The sequence below is a fragment of the Penicillium digitatum genome, chromosome 2, assembly GCF_016767815.1.
Source record: "Penicillium digitatum chromosome 2, complete sequence".
NCBI lineage: Eukaryota > Fungi > Ascomycota > Eurotiomycetes > Eurotiales > Aspergillaceae > Penicillium > Penicillium digitatum.
Genome location: NC_089385.1, coordinates 1,649,882 through 1,677,256, shown reverse-complemented (window position 1 = coordinate 1,677,256; position 27,375 = coordinate 1,649,882). Strand labels below are relative to the sequence as shown.

Genomic DNA, 27,375 nt, shown 5'->3' with positions numbered 1-27,375 from the left:
TCATCTTCTTCTTCTTCTGTCTGTCTGAAACAGACCGACGTGAGCTAAACAATATTCAAGTGAGGCATCAACTATGAGCAGCTTTGCAAGGCGCAACGAAGGGAATGATGCGTATCTCATGAATCACCAGATGGCAGTGCCTGGCTCATACGGTCAGCCGGAAAGTCATGACTTCAAGCAAGAGAGCCATGATTTCAACACACATGGATCTGGCTCTTACCATTTCTCTCAGCATTCCTTCAACCCATACGGGCCTCACTTTGGGCAGCCCTATGGCCCACAGTCGAGTCTGTCTCCGGGGTTGCAGCATTTACAATATACGTCGGAACACTCTATTCCATCAATGACAGCAACAGATGACCCTAGGCTACACCATCCGCCGCAGTTCATGTCCCAATCGCGTTACCTGCAAGGCCCACGGTATCTGCCCCGCGACCCGCTGGGTGAAACAGATATTGAAACCCAGGAGTCTCATAACGAGACTACATTGCTGTCAGAGGCTGTTGTGCCCGCACTTAGCGGCTTCCCTGATGTAAAGGAGTTTGATCAACTGATGCAGAAGTGAGTGATCCGTAACAAATCAAGCTGGCCGTAGGCCTAATGTCTCATCATTCTAGCTATGTCAAGGACCTGTCCATCAAGAAGCAAGATAAAGCGTTGATCTATGCTAAAAGAGCCCGGAACATCAGGACTGTACTGATTGACCCCAAAGACACAGCGGTGGAGTCGGCTCAATTCCGGTATGTTTCTCTTTGATTCAATCAATTTTCTGTGGCTAAGAAAGAATTTTTTTTTTTGCAGGTTCTGGGTCAAAAAGATGTTCAAGCTCCAAGCCGTGGGATCGGATGTGAGTCTCACCTGTCCTAAAGGTTATGACCAATCAAAGCTGATAGAGTAATTTGTTGTAATTTAAGCACAGGAAGATGATCTGTCATGAGGGAAAGCCGGTTGCAATTCGGGAAAAATTGTTCAAGATCCTCACCAAGGCCCATCAGCAATGCCAGCATGGAGGCCGTGACAAGACATCTGCTCAGGTCCGGCGGATCTATTCATGGTGGGCAAAGCAAACCCGAGTTATATGTGCATGACTTGTTTGATTCAAGGTGACTGACTGTATCATTAGGGTTCCCAAGGAACTGATCTCCCGCTTCGTCAAGATCTGTCCAACCTGCCAGGTGCGCCGTGGTGGATCACGCCTGACGCCGCCCAATTCGCGAAGAAGTTCCCCCAGACTGGAAATGGTCTCTCGATCCCCCAAACTGCCGTCGCCGCCAATCTCACGACGAGAGTCCTCGTTTGCTGGTCAGATGCCCCTTGACAGGACGCAAGCAGACTATTTTGGTCATCTACACGGCCACGGTGGCTGGCTGGATCATCATCAAAATGTGCAAGGTCGTTCGAATCTAGGTAACGGAGTTCGGTCGTTCCAAGGTCCCATGGGCAATCTTTCACACTCAATTTCTGGCACTTTGGATCCCTTCTCCACCGATTTATCCATCCCTCCGTCCCAATTGAGTTATGCAGCGGGATTTGTCCCGACACATGGGGCTGCGCCTCAACGAGATTTTTGACATCTCTTTTCTTGTCGACTTATGTGGATGTTGCTTTTTGATATTATCGGAGCATACTACTTGTGTGCCCCCCCAAAAGTATACCTCTAGATCGTCTTGTGCTCCTTTGTCAACCACAAATCTGATACGTGGCATACACGAATAGGGCGAGAAGTTGATTCCTATCCGTTACATGGATTTGAGTGTGTGAAGAGACAAGAGATCCAACAGAGAATGGAATGGAATGGAGGGATTTGAAAAAAATCGGAAAGAACATGGGGAAATCCCCTCCCCCAAAAAAGCTCCGAATGATTGGATAGTTGAATATTGCTTTGTGCAACTCAGGCCACCTTGAATGGTAGATCAAAGACTCGAAAGCACAACGTTTTTGATAAGCTGAGGATAGTTCCCGTTTTCTGGTCAGCACTGTAGAATCCAACAGTCAAAAATGCACATAATCTGTGATCGTATCTGACATTCGATATTCGGTAGTCAATTCTGGGATTAATTGAGGTTCATGTGACCTTTTCTAGATGCACACAGACTGGCCACATGGAAAATTTCATTCATAGCAACTCCCGGCGTCGGGGCTAGAGGAGGTGTTGCATAGGTTCAAGACACTTGGTGTTTGTGAGATGGGCAATCTCCAGCGTTCCAGGCAAATGTAAAAAAGTAATGGTTGGATGGATTCAAAATTTCGTCTCAAAACCCTCAGAAAATCTAAGATATCACCAATTCCTCAACTCGTCCAAAACGAAGAGATGATTCTAAACAGGAAGCGAGAACTTTTTGCCCTTCAAAACTCTGGAAGAAAAAAACGCGAAAGTTAGTGTCCACATCACACGTCTACCTCTTGTTCCTTTCGATACGATTGGGCTTACTTGTTGTAGTAAATATAAAAGAAATCGGAGTAAAGCAAAGTTTGGATGACTCCGGCAATAATGCTCACAGGCTGGAAGGAACGCTGGAAGGAGGCTTCGGTGAGATAGCGGAAGACCCAGTTCGGGATGTAGAGTGCCCTATAGAGTCCCAGAGCAAACAGGTAGTGGGTGGTGATGGTGTCGGCCTCCCCGGTTCGTTGTAGCATGAATAGTTGTGGCAATATGGCAACCGACTCCAACCAGATAGAAAAAGTCCAGAGTATCTACTTGAGACGTTAGTCTGGACGTTTCCACACCATAGACAGGATGCAGCCAACCTCGGAGATGCGATAATCGCGTGGGAAGAGAATCGCGAGCACCGCGCTAATTCCGAGGAGGTATTGGACCTTGAAAGTATCGATGTTGGGATCATGTGTGGGTTTGTAGTCGTTGAGCATAAGGTAGATGACGTAGGCCGAGGAACCGATAAATAGAAGCTTGAAAGTGGTGAGGTACAGGGAGTCGGTGAACGTCCAGAAAAGATCTAACAAAGCACATGAGCGATTGCGACGAACATAAAGCTGACTGTGACGTCGAGACCTACCGAGATACCGAGTGACAAAAACGAGAAGGTATAGCACCTGCGATTTGAACGACAACCCAGAACAACTCTGCGATCTGCCATTAGTCGGAAGTCAGATGTGGCTTCATGGACAGGATAACATACGCTTGACGTCTTCATCTTCTGCAGAAGCATGAAGATCGACGCCAGATGGGAGAAGTCGGCTATGATTAAGCGTTAGTATATAGCATTGGGTTTGATTTAATGTCGTACCTAATAACCGGAAAAGATTCATTATGCCGGAGATGGATCTCAGTAGTATGAATAGTGACCTAGGCTAGAAGAGAGAGAAGGAGAGGGACGAGTTTGAGAATTGGTAAGAGTTTACACCAGAACAGCTCAGTTGTTGACACGAAGGCAAAAAAAAGGAAGGGGAACTTAAATTACTTGCAGATCAGGTACAATGGGGGATGTACATTACAGGGTACTATGTATATGACATGTATGTACCGTGTGTACTGTACATACCTTAAACTGTACTATGAGCACTTGATTTTTTTTTTAAATTCATAGTTTTTTTCGAAACCTCGAACAAGTGTATTTTAAGTAAAAAATACTATACTTCATACTTCACTAGAAAAGTAGACTACTGTATGCTCCTGTGACAATGATCTGGAAGATCCCCTCTACTTCAAATTTACTCTTCCGAGATTGGGTGTGTAACTTCTGATATTGAATTAGAATTATTGCATCGATCCTGGAAATACCTACTTTGTATGTACACTCATATTTCCGTATTTATACAGCGTCTGGAATGCACAATGTCGTCAAATCATCATATTGATACAACCCTTGGAAGAAAAAGAATCACAAACGCCACCTAGACCTCCCAATGCCTTGACACAACCAGACATATAACCTAAAACGCCGAGAAATTTGCCGTTGTAGGAAAAACACGTAAGTTTGCCTCGCTAAAACAAGTTTCTACCCCCAATACTCTCATCCGCCATACGTTGGAGATGGCCTTCAGCTAGCTCGCTCTTCAAGGCGCAGATTGAGTTTTCGCGATCGAGTCGATCCCAGTCCCGAAGTTCCGCTCGCTTGGACCTCTGCGTCTCTGCGATCTGCTCAATAATTTTTTCTTTATCGACATCAAGCAGAGCCAATCGCTTCTCCACAGCAGGGTCTAGAAGTGACGGAAGACTCCGACCTTCCGTTATAATAGTACATAGCCCTGCAAGATAGTTGATTCCCCTCTGAGCCAATGGTTGAGTCACAGATGGAGTGCTGGGTTGCCGGGAAATCGAATGTCGGTAACTGCCACCTGGTGCCGGGGATGAAAAAGAAGCGCGAGGACCTGCTGGTGGGGCTTGCGCAGGTGCAACAGTTCCACGGCGCACCGGCGGAGGTCCCGTCCAAGCTTCACGTGGGCCAGGTCCGCGGCGAGGTCGAGTCGGTGCTGATAGTAGAGAGACATGTGGAGGACCACGGTGCTGATTAGACGGCGGCCTCGGTACCTGATAAGGTCCTGATGGTGGCAGCGGTAGCGGACTTGCACCGTGGCTTTTCGGTTGAGTGGGAATGTTGCCACCAACCCTGGTCCCGCTTGTCTGGGACTCCAAGTGTGCTCTCTCTGGAATTGAACAAGGCGAATGATTGCCAACCGATACTCGGTCCCCATGATCTGGCCGTTGTTGTAGGTAAGAGGGCTCCGCATCGGGGATCTGATCGCGGTGCGGAGATCGACCTGAGGGTTTCGACAAACGTTGAAAGGGTACCGGAGAGCGAATTGGCGACCGACTACGAGCTCTCTGGGAAACCACACCAGGCTTTTCTATAGCCGGCGATGAACGCCGAAATATCAGGACGGGCTGTGAGGGTGCAGGTGAAACATGTCTCGATGGCGACAAAGTCCGATATTTTTTCGTCGTGTCACAAGGGTGACCTCGACCCGGGGCATGAATTGGACTTTGTGGCACCGAGACTTCGAGCTGTGATCTCGGCGATGAAGCCCTGGGGGGTTTGTCAAGATTCAAGACAGCAGGGCTATCTCGTCTCGCGGATCGGAAGAGTTGGCTTCCAGGACTTGTATCGCGTATTCGTCTTGGGCTGTTGCGAGCACGGGATGCGTTGCGTGATCTGCCATCACTGTAGGGCGATTTCGAGCGCCATTTTTGGGGCGGTGATCTAACCCTTTCATCTCTTCTGGGGGAGAACCTTCTTGGAGGGGATCGTCGTCTTTCATAGAGGGGTGGACCAAAATTTCTCCCCGGAGGAGTACGTGAGCGGTGCCGGTATGATGGTGGTGATCGACTTCGTAAGCGCCCATACCCTCGATTTGATGACGGTACCCAAGTGTCGGCTCGTGGTCGAGGAGGGCTTCGGGTTCGTGGTGGCGAACGCCGGTGGCGATTTTCATACCCCCGAGAAGGAGAGCGACCGTTTCTTTCGGCTGGACGATAACTTTCTCCACCTCTTCGTTCATCGAACCTAAGGGGACACTTAGAAACTTTCTTCTTTGGAAACATTTCGATGTGTCTACAAACCTTCTGCGATCCCAGTCCATTCTGGCACAGATGATATGGATATGAGAGGAGGTAGGATGAAGGTCAAAGTACTTTGGGGCGGGAATAGAAGTTGGAGCACAGGAGCACGCAATTACCCAGTGCTGATTTCCCGTCTCCTTGGGGAGCGAGAACAAAAGTAGATTAAAGTAAAGGAAATAATGGGTCGAGACGTGGTAGATGAGAGAATGGAGCTAAACCATTTTTGGAATCCATTCCCGTGACTGTGGGCCTCAATGGATACACGTACAGCAACAAGCTAGTTCACTATGTTGTAGTTAACTATGCAATCTATGCTGACTTGAGTATTCATACAGACAATTGGACGGAGTATTCCCCCTAGAGTTTCATAAGTAATTCAATAAGAACATTGATTCAAAACTAACCGTACATGGCAGGCCAGATGGTTTTCTTGCAACCTAGATAAAAGTACACCAAAGCAGCCAAACTCCAATGCTCGTCATGAAAGAAGCACGCCCGGGGAACTCAAATGAAAGAAAATAGAGAAAGACACCGAAATAGACCTCTTCAATGCTTCCCTCGTCTCTCCTCCTCCTTTCGGAATCTTTTGCGGTGCTCCTGTGCAATCATATCACTCAAGTCCTCCTGGAAACCCCAGTTCGGTGGATTCTGCTGCTGTCTCTGTGACTCGTACATGCTATGGAGGTTCTCTTTGCTGAGGGCATCACCAGATTGGATTACATCCAAGTTCACAGACACTTCAACATCCCCAGGCTTCTTGCGTTTCCGTGTTTGGTCATCTGCACCGAGAACGGGAGGCTTGCCTGTTGACCCGCTAAGGTCATAGGCCCTATCACCCCCGAAAAAGCCTTCCACGTTTGTTTGCCTCTCGGGAATGACTTGATAAGCATTCCGAGGGTGAACGGACTCCTCTGTGTCAATACCACGATGGTGTTTGCGCACATCAAACTCTCCAGAAACATTCTCGGCGCCAACAAATTCAGATGTTACTGCTGAGTCTATTCCGCTTGGAGTTTCCAAGCCACCAGGAGAATGAGCACCCGCACCCACGCCATCTTCATCACTGTCTTTTTCGTGTTCATCATCGTCCTCCTCTGCTTCACTCTCCTCTTCTGACTCTTCTGATTCATGTAATTCTCCCCATAGATCTTTTTCAACCGGCTCCCCTTGTTGGGCGTGTTGCTGAGGTTGTAAAACACCGAAGATGTCACCTCCGAATAATGGGCGGTTGTGTTCATCGACAGGTGGCTTTCCATACCCTCCGGGATGGTAGCCCCACGAGGCGCCGGGCGGAGGCGGCGCATTAAGGCCGGGGACTTTCAATGCGGGGTAGGAAGATGGGGGACCATATCGCTGCTGGTTAACGAGCCATGGGGGAGGGGCTCCTGGGGCCATACCAAGAGCATCCCTCAACTCATCACTCAGTTCGCCAGGTCGGAGGTGCTTGAGATTGGTCTCGTATTCTTTGCCCTCGTAGTAGATCTCACCGTAGCGAGTGAGTTCTGGCTTGGTTTGGAAACGGAAGAATGCCTCGTAAAGCTTCTGGTAATCAATGTCCAGCTTGCCCATCTTCGGTTGCACTCTTTCCCGTTGCTTTTGTTTCAAGCTTGACTGTTCCTGCTTCTCTAAAGCGGCGTCGCGCATTTCAGATATTCCGGTCTCTTGTATAAATTTTGGGAGAGCAAACGGCGCCTTCTCCACACCGCGTTTGGATGAGAGATACTCTCGTTTGAGCGACCAGTGAGAGGGTACCGGGACAACATTGCGATGGGCTTTAATGTGAACGAGGAGTCGAGGGTCAGGGGCGGATGTATCTGTCCATTCGACGATTTCAGGCTTTCGTACCATTGCTTTGAGTTCAGCAACGGAGAGCTTGTTCATTTCTTTCCGTTTCTTTTTTGAAATCTTGGGTTCGCTCTCTTGCTCTTCTTCGGGTATTTCATCACCATCGTCAAAGAAGACCTCAGGTTTGTCAGCCTTCGTCGTCAATGAATTTTCGTCCACTGTCTCTTCGAATTTTCCGGCAAAGCCTTTGTACATTTCCCATAGCGGATCGGTTGGCTGGGTAAGCAGATCAGTGTTAGCATCGGCCGGTGCATCCTGAGCAGTAGCCACTGGCGGAGGCGACAGCTTCTTTGATGTGGCATTGTCAATGGAAAGACTCGTAGCCTTGATAGTAGTGTCAGTTTAGCATCAAAGATTGCTGTGAGACTATTGGGGATGTATCTGCCTTACCTCGGCTTTTTGCGCCTTTTTCTTGGCTCTTCTGAGCTGGTTCTTGCTCAATTTCATGGTCGCTGGAAGGTTTGTCTGCCGGTCAATGAACACGATGCCAGGCGGCGATTGTGAAAATTGCAAAAATGCAAAGAGATATGGCACTGACAGCTCCAAGTGCTTGCAAAAATAGCTTCAGGTGACAAGAGACAATAGGCGGACATGACTAAAAACAGAGTATATTGCATCTCATTTGTCATCACGTGCGTCTAGCTACAATGCCTTACCGCCTGCATTGTGCCACACTAGTCTAGCGTTAGCTACACAAAATAGATGCAAGCGATTTCGAGAACTTGGAATAGTTGTTCATTTCTTAAGCAATAATCAACAAATGTACATTGTCACACAAAAATCTTGGTATTGCTCTGATGAACTAATGGTATAAAACCCTCCCAGAAAAAACAAAGGAATGGGAAATGTATTATTGTACAAGATGTGAAACAGGAGCCACATCCGATGGCGAGACTTTCAGCGGAGAAATTATTGAATCTCGACACTATTTGCACCAAAAGCAAATCATTCATTGCTATGCAGTATTTCACTAGCCCAGCCAGAATCATAGGGAGAGAATCCAAATTTGGAATGTGTGCCGGTGTTGATATGAATGGTGCAATGTTGAGCTCAGAAAAGCCTAGAAGGTTAGGCAGACGGTCTATTTCTTCTTCTTTGCGGACCGTGATTCTGTTCAAGACTTAGAATTAGATCCTGACATAGAACCGTTGGGTTTGGAGGAATTTACCTGCAGCAGTTCGTTTCTTCTTCGGTCGGCCCTTTCCTCTTAACTTGGCACTGTGAATCGGATGTTTAGTAAGAACACATGTGAAATGGAATAGTAGTTCTAACATCTGAATGGCTTCTTCTCTGTCATCCTCAGCTTCGTCAAATGTCGTCAAGCCAAGAGGCTTATAAGTGTTTTGTAGATCTCGGAAAGAGACTGTCTGCTTTGGATACCAGGCAGCAAGCGCTGGCCCACGCAAGCGCTGTCTCAAGACTTTGTTTCCAAGTCGAAGTCGTTGTGGATTGAAATTAAGAGAGAATATACGGCATTGGGTCTAAAGTATTGCCAGTTAGTGAATGCCAGTAAAGTGCAAGGAAAAGGGTGCTTGAACCTTAACTAGATCCAAGATCCGACTTGTTGCCATTTTCCTTTCTCAAATTTTCAAAATAATCATATGCAAAAAGAAATGGTAAAGCAGCTATTCACAGTAGCTCGGCAGACAGATGTTGCCGAACTCGGGAAGATACAAAATGAAGTTGGCCCCATGGTCATGTGACCCCCAAAGTATACCGCCTGCCCATCTTCTAAGGGGGAGCAGGAAAAAAGAAAAGATCGCAAGAACAAAACGGGACCGAGACTGAACAGTGTCTACAACAATTGACATGCCTCAAGACAAGGAGTTGGCAGATTTAGCAAGCAAAAAAAGGCCAGTGGTAGATCTGAATGAGTCAAATGCCACGCAAAACTCACAAAAACGGCCCAAGGTGAATAAAGTGCGCTCATCCCACTGAGAAGAATTCCCGTATATTTCATTAATTTGCTAACATCTACATGCATAAAGGTTCAAAATTTAGGACTACCATCGGAGACTAAGTTTTTTTTTGATGACAGCCGCCGCAGGGCCAAGTCTAGCAACAATTCTCGTCTACTTCTTCTACAACACCTTGTTCGAGAGATTTCAACCAGTTCAGAACTCGCTGGTGTTGATTCAGATATTATGGACGCAATTTTAAGGCTGGATGACACATTTCGTGGGATGAAGAATCAATTTCCTTCCAAAGATTCTTCCATGGCTGGTGAGGTCCCGAAATTACACCACTCAGATCACAGTTCCAAGTTGGTCGGTGGATTGTGTGACCCTAGGCTCCCCCCGATCATGGATGACAAGCTGGAACTTGCTGTCTTTACCCATCCAGCTCTTAGCAACAACAACAACACGACCTACGACCGACTCGAGATTCTAGGCGATGCATACATCGAGCTGATTGCAACCAAACTTGTCTGGGAGAAATTCCCGGGCTTACCAGCAGGTCGAATATCACAGATTCGGGAGATCCTTGTGAAGAATGAAACACTTGCGGGCTTCGCAGAAAGATTTGGTTTGGATAGCAGAGTTTCTGTGCCGCCGAACTACAATGCCCCATCAAAGCGATGGACCAAAACAAAAGGCGACGTCTTCGAAGCCTATATTGCAGCAGTCATACTATCCGATCCTGTTTGTGGCTATGAAGCAGTTGAGCATTGGCTAGCAGGTCTATGGGTGCCAATTCTCAAGAACTTGGGCCATCAGAAAGGGGAGTTACGCTCCAAGGAGGCTCTTGCTAAGAAAATTATGGGGAAAAATGTCAAGCTTGAATACATCGAGGAGCGTCCATCAATTCAACAAAAGGGTGGCACACAGACTTTCTTTGTCGCGTTGTATCTCACTGGGTGGGGATGGGACAAAAGGTTTCTGGGTTCCGGGCAGGGTTTGAGTAAAGCAGCTGCAGGTGATGAAGCAGCGAAAAAAGCCTTGCTGAATACGCCGTTGATTCTTGAAATCGTGTCAGCAAAGGAATCATGGGAACCAAGCTCTTAAAACCATCGGCCAGATGCCTCTTGTGATCGGTCGGGTCGGTTTCTTGAAGTTACTACCTAGGTCTCGGCTTTGCATTTCCAGTGAAAGAAATAACGAAGAAATGGCACTGAATGGATTCATGATATTCAAGTCCTGCATTTTCAGTGAACTATTTTGATTACCAAATTCCACTTATCCCTGATAATTCCCCCTACTAATTCCTTGCTAACTCGGTACGAGATCTTTTTAACCAGCTCTTTACTTCTTATAATTACGCTGCTTTTGTTGGGTTTCTACTCTATTGTAATTAGCATGTAACTACGAAAATCAGATAAAGAGCTGCAATACCGAGTACAACAGTCTACCCTATAAAGATTCACCACCTCCACAGTGGCGGTACTGGCGTATAAATTAGCATAGTATTTAATATGGTATTTTACAAATTGATACTACATTATTCTTTTAAAAAACAGGGTTCTCAACCTTTCAACTCTCCATTTCTCTCACACACAACATACGACAATTCAATCATCAACTATATATAATTGCAGTTCGCTTTTTTGCTTCCATTTTCGCCACCGTTGATTGGCTGTTGCTTCTGCCTCCACTTTGCTACCACCCCATCAAAAACCACCTTCCGTTCTTTTTATCAACTTTCCTCTCTACCCTTTGCTCCGATCTATCTAATATTTGGCACAGATAGTGTAGGAGTTATCTATTTAAACAGTTTTAAATTTCATTTATTTCCGACTGGTCGTTATTCCCTTATGGTGATTTATATTTTCTGTGCTTTTAGGCCTTGCGCTCCGGGGTTCATTTAGGCGTGCCCACCCCCAATTTCATCCCTACAGTTCCTAGAGGTCTCCCCCGCTAGGCTATCCACCCCCTTAATTTTAATCTAAATCTTTTTGATCGCTTTTCTCTATTGTCCTTCGTCCATTCTACTTCAAACTTAGTTTACCTCCTATAGTATTCCTTTATTACTATACAGCTAAATTATACCCCTCTCCGACCACCCGTTATAGATATTCTATAACGGGCTATAGCTATACGTCGATTCTAATCTATATACTAACGTAATTCCCAAGCGAGCTGGCCACCCCAACCAAAACACGTCCATGAATTAGATCTTAGTTAGTTCAACCACCCACCATGCCACCAATTCGTACTCAATCCTCTCGAAATTCAATAGAGCAGGAGGATAGGATCTTACTAGCTATCCAGGCCTTTAAGAATCAAGAAATCTCTTCAATTCGTGAAGTGGCGCGCCGTTTTAACGTCCCAAGATCCACCCTTTCTACCCGCCTGAATGGTATACAACACCGCGCGATTTCTCGCGCCAACTCTCATAAATTGACTGATGCTGAAGAGGCATCTCTTCAGTAATGGATATTCTCTATGGACGCTCGTGGTTCAGCTCCACGGCCTTCAATGGTGCAAGAAATGGCGAATGTTCTACTTTCGCATCGCGGAATCAACCCATCATCTACAGTCGGCAAAAATTGGGTCACTAATTACATTAAACGACATCCCAATCTATCCTCGAGATTCTCCAGACGTTACAATTACGAACGTGCTAAATTTGAAGATCCCAAAATCATTGGTGAATGGTTTACACTTGTTCAAAAAACGATTCTTCAATACGGCATTGACAACGATGACATTTATAACTTCGATGAGACTGGTTTTGCAATGGGATTAACCGCAACTGCTAAAGTCACTACAAGATCTGAATACTACGGTCGGCGATCACTTTTACAACCTGGAAATCGCGAATGGGTGACTGCAATTGAATGTACAAATGCTTCAGGTTGGGCACTACCTCCATGCATTATTTTCAAAGGCAAAGCCTTCATTGAATCTTGGTTCGACAATCTTCCAAATGATTGGCGCTTTGAAGTCAGTCCTAATGGATGGACCTCTGATGAAATTGGCCTTCGATGGCTTGAAAAACTTCATTCCATCGACTTATTCACGGACAAAAGGTCAATATCGACTTTTGATACTTGACGGACATGGAAGTCATTGACCCCGAAATTCGATGAACTTTGCGAAAAAAACAACATCATTCCAATCTGCATGCCTGCACATTCATCTCATCTTTTACAGCCACTTGATATTGGTTGTTTTGCGGTATTAAAACGCTCTTGCGGTCAACTTGTTGAAAAGAAAATGCGTCTTGGCGTCAACCATGTCGACAAACTTGATTTTCTTGAAGCATATCCAGTTACACGGCTTGAAGCTTTCAAATCAGAAACTATTCAAAACAGCTTTACAGCTGCTGGGTTAGTTCCTCTTTATCCAGATCGAGTGTTATCTAAGCTCAATATTCAACTTCGAACTCCGACTCCCCCATCTAGTCGAGGTAGTGAATGGGAGCCAAAAACACCAACAAATCACATTCACTTATTGAAACAAGCATCCTCAATCAAAGCATTACTTCGTCAAAGATCCCGAAGCCCGCCAACTCCACTCAATTCAGCGATAAACCAGGGGTTGAAAGCTTGCCAAATGACGATGCAATCAGCAGCGATTCTTGAGAAAGAAGTTCACGATCTACGATCGGAAAACGAGAAAAAGAAGCAGAAAAAAACTCGATCTCGAAAGCAGATACCTGCTACAGAGGGCTTGTCAGTTCAGGAAGCTACTGCTTTAATTGTGCAACCAGAGGAAGTGATTGAACCTCCCCGCCCCCAGGTCCGCGCGCACAGGGAAGCACCTTTATTACCAAGAACAAGGGCATTACCGAAATGCGGTGCATGTGGAAATCAGGGCCATAGAAGAGATGCATGTCCAGATAGACCTAGAATTTAGCTGATTGAATTTGATGGAGTTTTGGTTGAAATAAATGCGTTCAAAATTAATAGGCTGGTTGGGGTGGCCAGCTCGCTTGGGTGGCCAGCTCGCTTGGGTGGCCAGCTCGCTTGGGAATTACGTTAAGCTATCGGTAGCCGCCGGGCCGGTATACACTTCTAAGGTCGCCGGTTTAAAACCAGTCAATATCGATGGTTTTTTTGTGGATTTAAAGTCTCTACACTATCGTAAGTTCGAACCCGGTTTCTATCAATGGTTTTTTAATCTTCCTCCTATAGTCTTCCTCTTATAGTCTTTTCTACTTAATCTCATCTAGACTGCGGCACGATCCGCAATATCCGCAATCCATATCCGCAAAGTGCGGATTTGGATATTTTTTGATATCCAATATCCGCAGCCTTGAGTATTTGGATATGGACCTCATATCCATTGGATATCTGCGGATATCCAATGGATATCAAACAATACAAACATGCCTAGACTCGTGACCTCAAGGGGTATGCATTATTATTATACATTCCTATGTATTTTTCGTGTAATACTTGGTACTCGAGGTTGTTGAATATCACCAGGTAAGTATAATTTCTGACCGAGGTCAGAAATTATGGGTGGAAGGTCAAGCACTGCTCTACTTATAGTAGTATACAATTGGAAATTCTGACCGAGGTCAGAAATTATGGGTAGACGGTTAAGCACTGCTCTACTTATAGTAGTATACAATTGGAATCTCTGACCACGGTCGCAAATCTAGTCTTTGACCACGGTCAGAAATTCAGTCTATGCTTTTTTGGGGGGTTTTATGAATTTGAATCTTCTAGGACCTATTTGCTATTTACAGATCTAACTTGAAGCCATCTGGTAACCTTGGCTGTTTTCGAATCCGCCCTGAACCACTTGGAATACTCCTATCGACCAGCATCTCTGGAAGCTCATCATCCTCTTCAACAGCCTCGCATGGTCGTTTTTGAGGTTGTTTTCCTTTTGCCCGTCTACATCGCTCAGCCCTATCATCATCCGAGTCATTATCACCGCTCTCAGTGATTTACTATGCGGATACCATATTAAATTACACAAATGATGACAAACGGTTGGCTAAGAAAGCCTATGCCTAAAAAGGACCAAAGGTGTGCAGATAGCAAAAAATGATGCTAAGGGGTGTGCATATAGTCATTCTCCTAAATAATCACTAGTGCGGCTACTATACGAAGGGACACCTAACCTAGGAGTGCTCTTCAAAGTATAGTGATACCGTCGAGATTAAATACGCTAATTATAGCGGAGGCTATAGGCCAATAAGCGATACTTACGAAGTAAGAATAGCAGCGAAGGAAGAGGTAAGACTAGTATTAGCTAATAGCCCCCTATACCACAATATACCACTCCACTTTCTAGTAAAGGGAGACTACGAAAGGTAGTACTACTACCTCCTAGTCCTAATAGGGACTTAATACCTTAATCTACGCACCGCAGTAAAGGGCTATATAAGGGATAATAATAGCGTAGCGGACAACGACCGCATCGAATCGAACAGTAATCGTATCGCATCCGATAGAGACTACATCGCATCCGATAGAGGATATACCGCAGTAAGCGATAAAGTTATCGTAGTAAAAGGCTCTTATAAAGCCGATAACTACCCGGTTCCCGATACCCACGTTAAGCGAAATTCGGAGAATATATTTAAAGCATAGGGTGGAGAAGCCTTAAAGTAGGCGGAAAGAGCTAGTTCTAGGTCCTACTATACGAATAAGATCAAGAACGTTAGAGGACAACGATCTACCTACTATTCCGGAGGAACTAGCTAAATCTACTATCGTAGTAAGCTAATTAGCTCGCTCTTTAAGGTCCTAGAACTAGGAAATCATATAGTTTATAACTAATCCGGAGAAGGTAAACACTGTTGGCACAGTCCTCTAGCTGTTTTAGGTAAAGGCTGCCTTGGCACTCATTTTTCGGCCTAAGTGTCAATTTTTCGGCCTAAGTGTCATTTACTATGGTATCGCCACAGTAAAAAAAAATGGCCCCTAACCATCCCAGCCATATAGTACTTCTCTGCTCGGCCCCATATTAATTATTAATGCCTTCATAATTATGCTTCAATGTCATGCCTCCATTAAAATCACATGACCTGTATAGGGCTAATTAATTAGGGTTAGCCGAGCGTCCCACATAGTGAAAGCTCTGCATACCAATTATCGTCAATTAATTTTGATCTCCTATATTAAGAGCTTCATTTTTGTATGCCATTTTTACAAATCCAATGGAAACGTCAAATTCAAGATGCATTTTTTACCATATAAACCAGAAATAAATACAGATCAGTGTCCCCGTCCCCGTCCCCGCCGTACAGTGTGCGGGTCTACCCTTCTTGGTGCTTTGGTGAGGGGAGCATTTAACCGGTAGTCAGCGATTCAACGGGCGTTTCGACGGGTAGGTTAACTGACATCCTGCAAGAAAAAAGAGGGCAGAAACTGAATTAAAATAGTGTAAAATTGGTATGTAAAGATGGTATACAAAAATAAAGCTTTTACTATAGGAGATCAAAATTAATTGACGATAATTGGTATGCAGCTTTCACTATGTGGGACGCTCGGCTAACCCTAATAAACTAGCCCTATACAGGTCATGTGATTTTAATGGAGGCATGACATTGAAGCATAGTTATGAAGGCATTAATAATTAATATGGGGCCGAGCAGAGAAGTACTATATGGCTGGGGTGGTTAGGGGCCAGTGTTTTTTACTATAGCGATGCTATATAAAATTACACTTGTTGTTACCAGCCAGTTCTTCAAATAAAAGAGTGCATTTCAACGAAAATACTAAGGACAAGGAGAGAAAGAAGAAGAGAGAGAAAAAACCTGCGAGACGGGATCCTTTGTGGGGACCTGTCTCGATCCAACAATCAAACAATACAAACCTCGTCAAGACGGAAACTTCCGGCAGAGATCCTCCTAGATCGTCACATAACCCCCAATTAAGAATGCATTCAGTCCCTGAATGCTGGTTTGTTATCGTCAGCGTGGTCCTCGAGGATTCGATCTTCTTTAGACGCATAGGGGGACCGGGTTTCGAAGGGTACTACTGAACATAGAACTCCCGTACTTTTTTCGGTGTATGCTTTATGTCACTGGCAGGATACCACTATAGATCAAGGTTATGTCCTACCTATTGCACTCTTTATTGTAGCTTCCAATAATGTGTCCTAGCGTCTAGGACCTTCTCGACTTCCTATTCGTCTGTCTCTCCGACCTATATTGGTGGAGGCGGATCCACATACTGTCCTTCTAAGGGCTCTATTGTAGCTGCCTTTCGTAATTTACTTAGGTGGAAGATAGGGTGTACTCGAATCGCTTCCGGTAGATCTATCCTATAGGAGTTTCTAACCTTCTCGATAATCTTACATCGTCCACTCGCTAGGTGCGAAAGTTTCTGCTTAGCCGATCCTAAAGCTAGTCCTTTATCGTAATAAACACTAAGTCTCTAACCCTAAAATCCTCTTCCTATCGGTGCTTATTTGTTTGTCGAATCTATAGCTGTTATAACTTCGTGATTTACTCTATAGTTTTAGTCTAGATATCTTATAACCCCGAGAGTATTTATTTATACCGCGTCTTACTCGTTAGGAGTCACTATCCCTCGGTCCTTCTAATCGAATATTATTAAAGGTTTATATCCCCTTTCTACGAAGAAAGGTGATTTCTTCCTTATATCCTATGGAAGAATCGAGGCCGCGAAATTAACTGTTAGTAGGATTTCTAACTAGTTATCCAAATTCTATTCGATATATAGCCGCAACCTCTAGGCTATATAATAATTTACGATCTCACTCTACCTATCCGTCTAGGGGTGATATAAAGTTAATAGTTTCCTCTTAATTCTAAGTAAGGATCCTATAAAATTCGGTCTAGAATTTGGAGATAAACTAACCTCTACAGTCGGAGATAATTGTCTCTAGAATTCCTGCAATCCGAATAACATAGTCAATAAACAGTCGGGTTATTTGTTTTACGTTTATATCCTTATAATAAGGGTTAGATATTAGTCTTTTACTCGGTTAGTTAACTATAACAAGGACAGTTTTATAGCTATAATTATCCTTCGGAAATCTATCGAGATATGCTACTAGGGTCTTTTAGGAACTAGTAGAGGCCGTAACAATCCCAGTTTTCGATCTCTCTAGGTCCTCGTACGTTTATAGGTTAGATAGTTATTAATGTATCGGTTTACGTCTATTACCTATATATACGAGTGATATCTTATAGATACTAGTTTCCTCAGTTTCTCGATACCAGGATATACGGTTAGCGGCTAACGGTGTATCTTATCAAGTAGTCGGGCACGAAGGTCTCCTTAATTAGGAACCTCATGTCGTCCTTCGTTAAGAAGCAATCTATCTAATAATGTCTATCGGGAACTGCCTCTATCCTACGCCATCTAACGGAATTTATCTAAATCCGAGCTCCAACAATTAGCTTCTTTTATCCGTTTAACGATCTCAATCGTCGCTGTTTCTTCTAAGTGAATAGGAGCTAGATAAGTTAGGTAGACTCCTTCAAGATTGTCTTTCGGAAGCATCACAAACTATCGTCCATTGTCTACACAAGGAGATTCTTTTCGTGATAGGACATCAGTAATAATATTCTTCTTCCCGAGACGGTATTTAATCACGAAACGGAAGGAAGATAGGAACTCATTCTATCTCGTCTATCGTTGGTTCATTTATCGGGTTATCATAAAGTACTCAAGTGACTGATGGTCAGTGAGGATCTCAAACGATCCTTCTGGGATAGACCTTTAAGTTTAGGTCTCTATTCCTATAAAGCACGAACAATTGCAAGAAGCTCTTTATCGCGAACTTCATAATATAGCTCCGCGGATTGCATTGTTTTCGAATAGAAGGCCACTGGGTGCCAGAAATCTTCCTATATAAAGTACTGGGAGAGCACCGCTCCTAGAACTCTATTAGATACGTCTATCTTAACTCGGGTTTGTCGAACTGGATCGTAGTGCCGGAAGATCGGTGCACTAACTAACTTCTTCTTTAGAGTTTGGAATGCCTTTTCACAATTCTCTGACCACTCGAACGGAATATCTTATCTTGTTTGTCGATGCAATGGTTTCGAAATAGCACTATATCCCAGAATAAATCGTCGGCAGAAGTTGTAGAATCCTAAAAATGACTATACTCCCTTCACTGCGGTCGGTATCGTCTATGATTAAACTACACGAATCTTCTCAAGATCCACGGCTATACTATCGGTGCTCACAATAAATACAAGGAACCTAGTCTTCTTCACTGAAAATTCGGATTTTAATAGGGCCACTTATAACCCTACTTTCTATAGACAACGGAGTACTTCTCTAACCTATCGCTGGTGGTCTTCGACGTTCTCACTGTAGATCAAGATATTATCCACGAAGGCGACTGTATACTTGTCTAAGCATTCTCGAAGAATATTATTTATAAATCTCTAGAAGGTCGCTGGTCCGTTTGTTAAACTACATAGTGTCACCTTAGACTTAAAAGGATCTACATCTCGTACGAAATGTAGTAAGGTTGTTGGAAGGTCGCGTGACCACCACTGTTTGCTCCCAGTACTTAGTCTCAGTCATAGCATGTAGATAGTTTCTCTCTCTCTCAACGCATCAAGAGATTTCCAGTTACATCTACATTCATCGTAGATCTCTAGTATCTCTAACAAAGGTCCTCCGCTCCTAGTGTTAAACGAATCAGGTGGAAGCCTTACTAGATATTAAGCTTCGTATAGATCTTCGCCTTACTTATTCGTTATAATACCTCGTTAATTAATGGTAGGGGGTAATAGTCCCTTCTTTATAATTGCGTTTAGTCTCCAGAAATCAACATAGAATCGGGAGTCCTCTATTAGGTTTTCTTACTATTAATTTTAGAGACGTTTATAGCCTATGACTACACTTAGTATAATAAATCCTTTCTTAAGATTATCGAGGAGAGTTTGACTATTTGCACACCCCTTAGCGTCATCTTTTGCTATCTGCACACCTTTAGTCCTTTTTAGGTATAGGCTTTCTTAGCCAACCGTTTGTCATCATTTGTGTAATTTAACATGGTATCCGCATAGTAAACGACACCCTCATCACCTGACTCTTGGCCACATATAACCCTATGCCAAAATGCTTATCGGAGATCATGTGCCTGCTCCACAATTCATATCGCACAGTAACAATTCCACCATACCATAATTAATTTTTTGAAGCTATTTACAGATCTCACTATGGATCCTTACTATAAAACTCCTCCCCTACCTACCGAAGCATATGAACCATAGGAATCGCCTCCCCCGATCGACCGATTTGCCACCCCAGAAGAGGCCTTACCGAGCTCAACAAGTGGGCAGCTACCCTAGGGTTCTCCGGGGGGGGGGGGGGGGGGGGGGGGGGGGGGGGGGGGGTTGAGCGAGGCAGTCAAACCAGGCCAGGAACATGTCAAATAAGTGATCAATAGCAGTACACAAAATGAGATTTGTGAATAGCTTCAAAAATAAATTATGGTATGGTGGAATTGTTACTGTGCGATATGAATTGTGGAGCAGGCACGTATCTCCGATAAGCATTTTGGTATAGGGTTATATGTGGCCAAGAGTCAGGTGATGAGGGTGTCGTTTACTATGCGGATGCCATATTAAGTTACACAAATGATGACAAATGGTTGGCCAAGAAAGGCTATGCATAAAAAGGACTAAAGGTGTGCAGATAGCAAAAAATGGCGCCAAGGGGTGTGTGCATATATAGTCTAACTATTCTCTCTGCAAAAATAGGAATAGGCTTCCTAAGAAAACTTTTAATCCCTAGCTCTGCAAGCAATTTAGTTAACCAAATTGCTTCTTGTACTGCTAGAGAGAGCTTCAGCAATGTATTCACTCTCAGTGGTGGAGAGAGCAACACATGGTTGTTTCTTAGAGGTCTAAGATATTGCTCCTACGGCCATTTTAAACAGGAAACCAGATATGGAAAGTCCTTTCTCACTATATAGTCCTACCCAGTCAGTATCGCAGTAGCTATATACTGCCATTGAGCATGAATTCAGATCTATTTCTCGTAAGAAAGAGATCGTAAGAAACTTTGTGCCAGCAAGATAGCGAAACACCCTTTTCAGTGCTTAGAAGTGAATTTCACCTAGACCTTTGGCAAGATTAGTAAGCTTGATGACAGCAAATGAGATATCTAGCCTAGTAGATACCAATAACCAGATCAGTGTGCCGGTCTTGGTTTGATATTCAAGGATCTGTCCTTTCGTCGCAGTGTGTTTAAAAGGGAGCAGTGGTAGCTTTTCATCCATTGGGGTACCCACTGGTTTGCACTTCTCGAAACCAAAGCGGGTAAGGATTTTATCAACATGGTCAGTCAGCTTGTGACAAATGTATCATGCCGTTAAGATCGGCATAGTGAACGTTGATTGAAAGGTATTGTTGAAGCTTGCCCTTATCGGAGGTGTCAAAGTGCTTTGGAATAGCATCTTTAAAAGGTTGAATCATGTCCTCCGACGGAGAAAGAACTAGCAAGTCGTCGACGTACACCATAAGATAAATCGGTATACTACCCAGTTTAACGAAGATTAAATGATCCGACTAAGTTCGTGTGAAACCCATTGATATCAAGACATCATGGAGTAGCCGAATACCACTCCCGGGGGCTTTGTTTCAGTCTATAGATTGTTTTCATAAGTAGGCCAATGTGGTTAGGATATTCATCTCGCTAACCCTCTAGTAGTTCAATTTCAATTGGCTCTTTCAGTTCAGCATAGAGAAAAGCTGTAACAATGTCAACATGATATATACCAGCCTTTTGCTGCAGCATTTGCAAAAAAGATCTTGAAAGACATAGGCTTAGCGACAACAGCATAGACTTCGTAGAAATCTAGATCTTTGATCTGACGAAATCCACGACCAACAAGTCGTGCTTTATAGGCACCGTCATGCTTGATTTTAAACACCTAGCGGAGTGTAAGCGGTTTCTTCCTGCTTTTGGAGCGAGATATAACCTTCTAGTTGCTGTTTACCAAGTGACGATATAGCTCTTTGTGAGCAGCAACTAGCCATTTATCCTTTTCGACTCAGGACATAGCTTGTGCCCAGCCATTTGGTTCGAAACCAACGTCGTTAGATATCAATGTGGAAGCAGCATACTTAGCTGTAGCAGTAGAGAATAGATCTATAATCCTCTCTGGACAATCAGTAAGAAACTAAATGACATTTATATCAAATAAGGATCGACTAGCAAGACTATCGAGATAGGCTTGGCTTAGCCTCTTGATTCTTATTGAACGGCGTAGCTGGTCATTTTCAGGCTGTATAGGCTGAGTTGCAACGTAGCTCCTATCCTATCTTCTGTTATCAGGAATAGGATCTATATACGAGAAATCAATTGGCGTTTAAGCTCGTCCTCGATCGTGTTCAAGAATATCCTCGGGAGTATCCTTATTGACAACCTGCCGGGAAGCAGGCTGTGTGTGACTCGACGAGAGTCCCTCGCCTGCCTACGTCAAAGTGGGGCACCGGTATCCTCCCGTTGTGCCTCCACAGTCCTACTAAAGCTACCCGCCATTTCATCATCGTCTCATATTTCGAAGGATTCGGGGTTTATAAGATAGGGTTTAGGAAGATAGGGTTCAGGATTCAAAGGGTAATTAGACTAAGACCATGCGAGATCTTCTTCAAAGAGTGCTGGATTCGCCGGGTCAAGAGCATTCGGAGCCCTTACTTACTCTGTATTGTCAGGATCGTCCTCTACCGCAGGAGGGGGCGGAGAATTAGGTCGAATATTGAACGGATTGTCAAGATAAGGTTGAATTTAAAGAAAGTCAATTGGAATGTGACGATCTTACGAATGATATTCCTATAGATTCATGCCAGTAATATTGAGATCATAGGCAGGATTCGGAAGACTTGCAGGAGCGGGATTTTCATTGAAAATGACATATCGTGAGCGTTCAATCTTTTTTGTACGCACATTGTACAAGACATAATTATCACCCTGGTCGTAAGCGATCAATCTCGCTTCTTCTATATAGGGGTCAAGCTTTGTATTCCGCTTCTCTTTAGGAATCAAGAACCAGCATTGGTAGCCAAGAGCTCGAAGGTTAGAAAGATCAGGCTTCTTCCCGAAGAGAGCCTCGTATGGAGATATACCAATTTTCGAAGCATAAAGCCGATTCATGGTGTAATTGATACCGCCAAGAAGCAAGCCCTAAAGGTATTTCGGCAGTTAGTATTCACTTATGATCGCTACCAGCGGTTCAATAAGATAACGATTTTTGATCTCTACGACACCATTAAGCAACTTAGTGTACGGTGGTGTTAGGTCCCACACTATCTCCTTACTAGCAAGGTAAGTAGCCAGTGGTTTATTCTCTATCGAATTATCGCCGTGAACCTTTTTAACAGTGTAGTCAAACTGTGTCTTGAGATAGGTTTCTAACTAGATATAAACCTCAGTAACTTAAGAGCGCGATTTTAAGAGATAAAATACTCACCACGGTAAGAAGTAATAGAAATTAGTCCCTAGACGTCTAGATGAATGAATTCACTAGGTTTCGATCTAATAGACCTCTCCTTACCAAAAGGTAGTGCATAACCCTTACCCTTAATATATGGAATATAAGGAAAGGTAACACCGGCGCCTTTCTTTAGTTTGACGCTATCAATCTTTCGCACACGGTCCTCGCCGGCGTGACACGCACGACGATAAGCAAGATCGATTTAAATTAGGGTGGAATTGATAGCGAAAATCGAGTTAGGAGATCCAGTGATGATGTTACATTCTATCATATAGTCAACCTTGTTAATGCCGGCGTAGTGTCAGGGTGCGGGCTGGCAGGACGGTATGATAGGAGATGACTGGTAAGAACAGGTCATAACAGATCAGATTCCACTTGACAGGTACAGGCAGGGGCAGGCTATTATACAAGACGTAGCTCCCAGAGCTACAACAGGATCTAGAACTGAAGTTCAGATAAACAGGTCGGAGATCACGTGCCGTGATCTTCCTCTTACTAAGCATCACGGTTCGCACCGTGACACGTAGTTCAGCTAGTAATGCTCCCCTTCGTAGGTAGCAAAGCCAATGGTAGATTTAGGGCTATACTGATCCTGATATTTGCATATCATTATACCATTTTTAGCCTATATACTAATATCTACCTTATCGAGGGTAGATATAGAGATCAAACTAGCACGAAGATCTAGCGCTAACCATACGTTATTGAGGATTAAAGGTATAGCGATATGGTCTGTGGAGTCATGGTTTAGTAGATATAGGATAACATCGCTATAACCTTCGGTGTAGAAAATGTCCCTAGTGGCAGTTAGAGAATGACTATATGCACACACCCCTTAGCGTCAATTTTTACTATCTGCACACCTTTAGTCCTTTTTAGGCATAGCCTTTCTTGGCCAACCATTTGTCATCATTTGTGTAACTTAATATGGTATCCGCACAGTATATGACACCCTAATCACCTGACTCTTGGCCACATATAACCCTATACCAAAATGCTTATAGGAGATCATGTGCCTGCTCCACAATTCATATCGAACAGTAACAATTCCACCATTCCATAATTAATTTTTGAAGCTATTCACAGATCTCATTTTGTATACTGCTTGCTAACCGTGCCAAGCGCCCAACCACCCATCCTGGGTAGTTGGTGCGCCCCACCAAACGCAAAATTCCCACCAAACGCAAAATTTTCAATTTCTCATTCAAAAAAAATAATATTTACATGTAACCACTATGACTACCTATATACCAATTTCCACTGTGACTATCTCTTGCCGCCATTGAAGCTTCATGCTCAGCTTCTAATAAATCCCTTGCTTCCTGGGCCCGTTGTTGGGCTTCCAATTCTTTGGCCTGTTTTGCCTGTAGCCGCTTTAGCTTCTTAGCATCGGCATCCTGTCTTTACACCATCATCCGATTTGCACATATAGGTGATAGGACACTGCCTTTAGTCCTAAGAAGCGATTTCCCATTTTTTGGTGTATTTGCAGTTGATTTGTGGAACTGAGCCTTCTTCAAATAGGCCTTTAACAATTCAACCTCTTGGGACAAAAGCGTATTTGCATCTGCATTCCGTCGAATATGCCTCTGAACGCTTTGAGATAGATGCTCAATCTTCTTTTGATCATTGAGAAGCTTAGTATTAAGCTTTTTAACCCGCTCAATTCTATCTGGTGGTGAATTGGTGGCTGAGCTTGTAAAATCGGGGGGGAGGGGGGGGGGATGGCGTAAGAATCCTAAGGGGTGGCCCTTCAGCTTCAAGATCTCTTTGGCGTAGAGGTTTAAGAATAACCTCTGGATCTAGGGGCCAGATACCCCTAGATTTAAAAGATGATCTTGTTGTTCTTTGGGTAAAAGCTTCATCTCTAGCCGATTGAATGATCCGGAAAAAATCCCGTTTTTTGCTTGCACTTCCACCTCACATAACAATCTCATTATTCATCGTACGAAAATGATGTTTTAGGCTTTGGAATGCTGGGCCATCGAGCGGTTGACAGAGATGTGTTGCATGGGGTAAAAAGAAATGTGGGATGATGGTTTTTTGTGTGCAAAAGTCGATAAATTCGAATGTAAGATGGGAGCCAAGGTTATCCATTAAAAGAAGCCTTGGCCTATCCTTCTTTACTAACTTAATAGTAGCTTCATGAAAGGAGAATAGCCATTGAAGGGCGGTTTCATCGTCAATCCAGCCATTGGTAGTAGGCTTAATTCGAAAATCGGTAGTCGTTATATTCTCATACCACTCCTCCATGTGGGGTATAGGCGCACAGTTATCCTATCTGTGCCAGGCGACGTGCTGGAGACGCCAATTATGTGTATTACCCTTAGGTAAAAACCATAGTAGCATCAACCAGCCATCGGCAGAGATACATTCAATACCCATAATTCATTCCGACTGGCCTCCGGTAGCAATATAACTGGTTGTACGCGAGGTAATAACCTTACGTGCTTTACCTTCGCCAATTCGGTAGCCGGTTTCATCCCAATTGAAGATCTCGTGTGGAAGAAATTGGTGATGCTTCATAACCTGGGTAAGGTTATTAAACCAAAGAAGCAAGGCGCCGTAATCCTCACTATCAACCCTCGATTTCTCCTTTGGATGTTGGGTGATATAGTTGAATCCAGGGGGTAGTCTTGTGATAAAGCGATAGGCCCAATTGTGGCCGACAACCCGATCTTCACCAGCCTTCTTTAGAATGGCATTTGCAGCACCCTCAACCATCTCTGCGGTAGGTGATGTATACGCACTATCTAGGGATTGAAGCCAGCTAGTGAGCGCCTTTTCTTGAATTGAATTTAGGGATCTGGTTATTGTGGCACGGTCGGTATAGGACTGACGGCCATGAATCCTAGCCCTAAGCCGATGGTATGGTACTTCAAATTCCCGCACTAGTTGGGCGATGTTAGGCTTGTTAGCCTGGGAGAAGGCTTTGACTGCAAGCTGGATTTGGGTTTCCAATTTTTTGGGTTCGGTCTGACATCGTGGTGTGGTGTAAAATAGGTACAAAAGTCATAAAATTGAAGATTTTGCGTTTGGTGGGGCGCACCATAGTTACCCAGGATGGGTGGTTGGGCGCTTGGCACGGTTATTGATCACTTAATTTACATGTTCCTGGCCTGGTTTGACTGCCTCGCTCCCCAATAACCCTCCCCCCCCCCCCGAGAACCCCAGGGTAGCTGCCCACTTGTTGAGCTCGGTAAGGCCTCTTCTGGGGTGGCAAATCGGTCGATCGGGGGAGGCGATTCCCATGGTTCATATTGTGCGATATGAATTGTGGAGCAGGCACATGATCTCCGATAAGCATTTTGGTATAGGGTTATATGTGGCCAAGAGTCAGGTGATGAGGGTGTCATTTACTATGCGGATACCATATTAAATTACACAAATGATGACAAACGGTTGGCTAAGAAAGCCTATACCTAAAAAGGACTAAAGGTGTGCAGATAGCAAAAAATGACGCTAAGGGGTATGCAAATAGTCATTCTCCCCGATAAATAAACTAGCGATAGGCGAGATAGAGTAAATTCCTATCTTAGTTCCGTTTGATGATTAAATACCGTCCTGGATGCTACCAGCCAGTTCTTTAAATAAAAGAGTGCATTTCAACGAGAATACTAAGTACAGAGAAAGAAGAAGAAAGAAAGAAAGAATCCTGCGAGACAGGTCCTTTGTGGGGTCCTGTCACAACCAAACAATCAAACAATGCAAGCCCAAGTTAAGGGAAATCCCTCCGAATCCCTTAGGCAGGCGGTCAACGACGGCAGAAAGATCGTCACATAACCCCCTACTAAAACTGCATTCAGTCCCTAAATGCTGGCTTATCATCATCAAAATGGTCCTCGGGAACTCGATCTTCTTCATCCGCATCTAACTATTCCTATAGACGCATAGGGGGACCGGGCTTTGCAGGATACTGCGCATAGAACTACTATACTTTTCTCGGTGCATGTGTTATATCACAGGCAGGATACCACTGCAGATCGAGGTTATGTCCTAACCACTAAACTCTGTACTGTAGCTTCCGGTAATGTATCCTAATAGCTAAAATCTTCTCGACCACCTTTTTGTCTATCTCTCTGTCAGGGTGCGGGCTGGCAGGACGGTATGATAGGAGATGACTGGTAGGAACAGGTCATAACAGATCAGATTCCCATTGACAGGTACAGGCAGGGGCAGGCTATTATACAAGACGTAGCTCGAAGAGCTACAACAGGATCTAGAACTAAAGTTCAGATAAACAGGTCGGAGATCACGTGCCGTGATCTTCCTCTAACCAAGCATCACGGTTCGCACCGTGACACTCTCCAACCTATACCGGTGGTGGCGGATCTATATGCTGTCCTTCTAAGGACTCCATTGTAGCTGCCTTTCGCAACTTACTTGGATGAAATGAAAGATGGGGTATACTCGAATCGCTTCCGGTAGATCTATCTTGTTGGAATTACCTACTTTTCGATGATCCTATATGGTCCACTGGCTAGGTGTGAAAGCTTTCTGCTTGGCCGATCCTAAAGCTAGTCCTTTGTTATAACGAACACTAAGTCTCTAACCCTAAAATCCTCTTCCTATCGGTGCTTATTTACTTATCGAATCTATAGCTATTGTGACTTCGTGATTTATTCTTTAGTTTTAGTCTAGATATCTTGTAACTCCGAGAGTATTTATACCGTGTCT

General features: G+C 44.2%; 7 protein-coding genes across 7 annotated transcripts; 2 read left to right on the top strand and 5 right to left on the bottom strand.

Moving 5' to 3' along the window:
* Window positions 1–73: 73 nt before the first annotated feature.
* On the top strand, window positions 74–1,571 carry Pdw03_6661 (uncharacterized protein; the record flags this gene model as incomplete). The annotated part of the gene is made up of 5 exons (XM_066101413.1): window positions 74–561; window positions 618–740; window positions 802–847; window positions 915–1,054; window positions 1,124–1,571. The coding sequence occupies 5 exons, from the start codon at window positions 74–76 to the stop codon at window positions 1,569–1,571; spliced, it is 1,245 nt and encodes a 414-aa protein (XP_065956496.1).
* Window positions 1,572–2,317: 746 nt separating this feature from the next.
* On the bottom strand, window positions 2,318–3,267 carry Pdw03_6660 (ER lumen protein retaining receptor; the record flags this gene model as incomplete). Its single annotated transcript, XM_014681295.2, has 6 exons — window positions 2,318–2,354; window positions 2,432–2,694; window positions 2,749–2,954; window positions 3,015–3,081; window positions 3,138–3,196; window positions 3,246–3,267. 6 exons carry the CDS (start codon window positions 3,265–3,267, stop codon window positions 2,318–2,320), a joined length of 654 nt encoding a protein of 217 aa, XP_014536781.2.
* A 978-nt stretch (window positions 3,268–4,245) lies between these two features.
* On the bottom strand, window positions 4,246–4,689 carry Pdw03_6659 (ER lumen protein retaining receptor; the record flags this gene model as incomplete). Its single annotated transcript, XM_014681296.1, has 1 exon — window positions 4,246–4,689. One exon carries the CDS (start codon window positions 4,687–4,689, stop codon window positions 4,246–4,248), a length of 444 nt encoding a protein of 147 aa, XP_014536782.1.
* Window positions 4,690–5,004: 315 nt separating this feature from the next.
* Window positions 5,005–5,929, bottom strand: Pdw03_6658 (uncharacterized protein; the record flags this gene model as incomplete). Its single annotated transcript, XM_014681297.2, has 3 exons — window positions 5,005–5,462; window positions 5,519–5,539; window positions 5,923–5,929. 3 exons carry the CDS (start codon window positions 5,927–5,929, stop codon window positions 5,005–5,007), a joined length of 486 nt encoding a protein of 161 aa, XP_014536783.2.
* Window positions 5,930–6,064: 135 nt separating this feature from the next.
* Pdw03_6657 (Splicing factor 3b, subunit 2, 145kD) lies at window positions 6,065–7,810 on the bottom strand (the record flags this gene model as incomplete). Its single annotated transcript, XM_014681298.1, has 2 exons — window positions 6,065–7,687; window positions 7,754–7,810. 2 exons carry the CDS (start codon window positions 7,808–7,810, stop codon window positions 6,065–6,067), a joined length of 1,680 nt encoding a protein of 559 aa, XP_014536784.1.
* A 634-nt stretch (window positions 7,811–8,444) lies between these two features.
* Pdw03_6656 (mitochondrial 37S ribosomal protein mS33) lies at window positions 8,445–8,934 on the bottom strand (the record flags this gene model as incomplete). Its single annotated transcript, XM_014681299.1, has 4 exons — window positions 8,445–8,473; window positions 8,532–8,581; window positions 8,636–8,844; window positions 8,902–8,934. 4 exons carry the CDS (start codon window positions 8,932–8,934, stop codon window positions 8,445–8,447), a joined length of 321 nt encoding a protein of 106 aa, XP_014536785.1.
* A 238-nt stretch (window positions 8,935–9,172) lies between these two features.
* On the top strand, window positions 9,173–10,368 carry Pdw03_6655 (Ribonuclease III; the record flags this gene model as incomplete). Its single annotated transcript, XM_014681300.2, has 2 exons — window positions 9,173–9,283; window positions 9,352–10,368. 2 exons carry the CDS (start codon window positions 9,173–9,175, stop codon window positions 10,366–10,368), a joined length of 1,128 nt encoding a protein of 375 aa, XP_014536786.2.
* Between the last annotated feature and the right edge of the window lie 17,007 nt (window positions 10,369–27,375).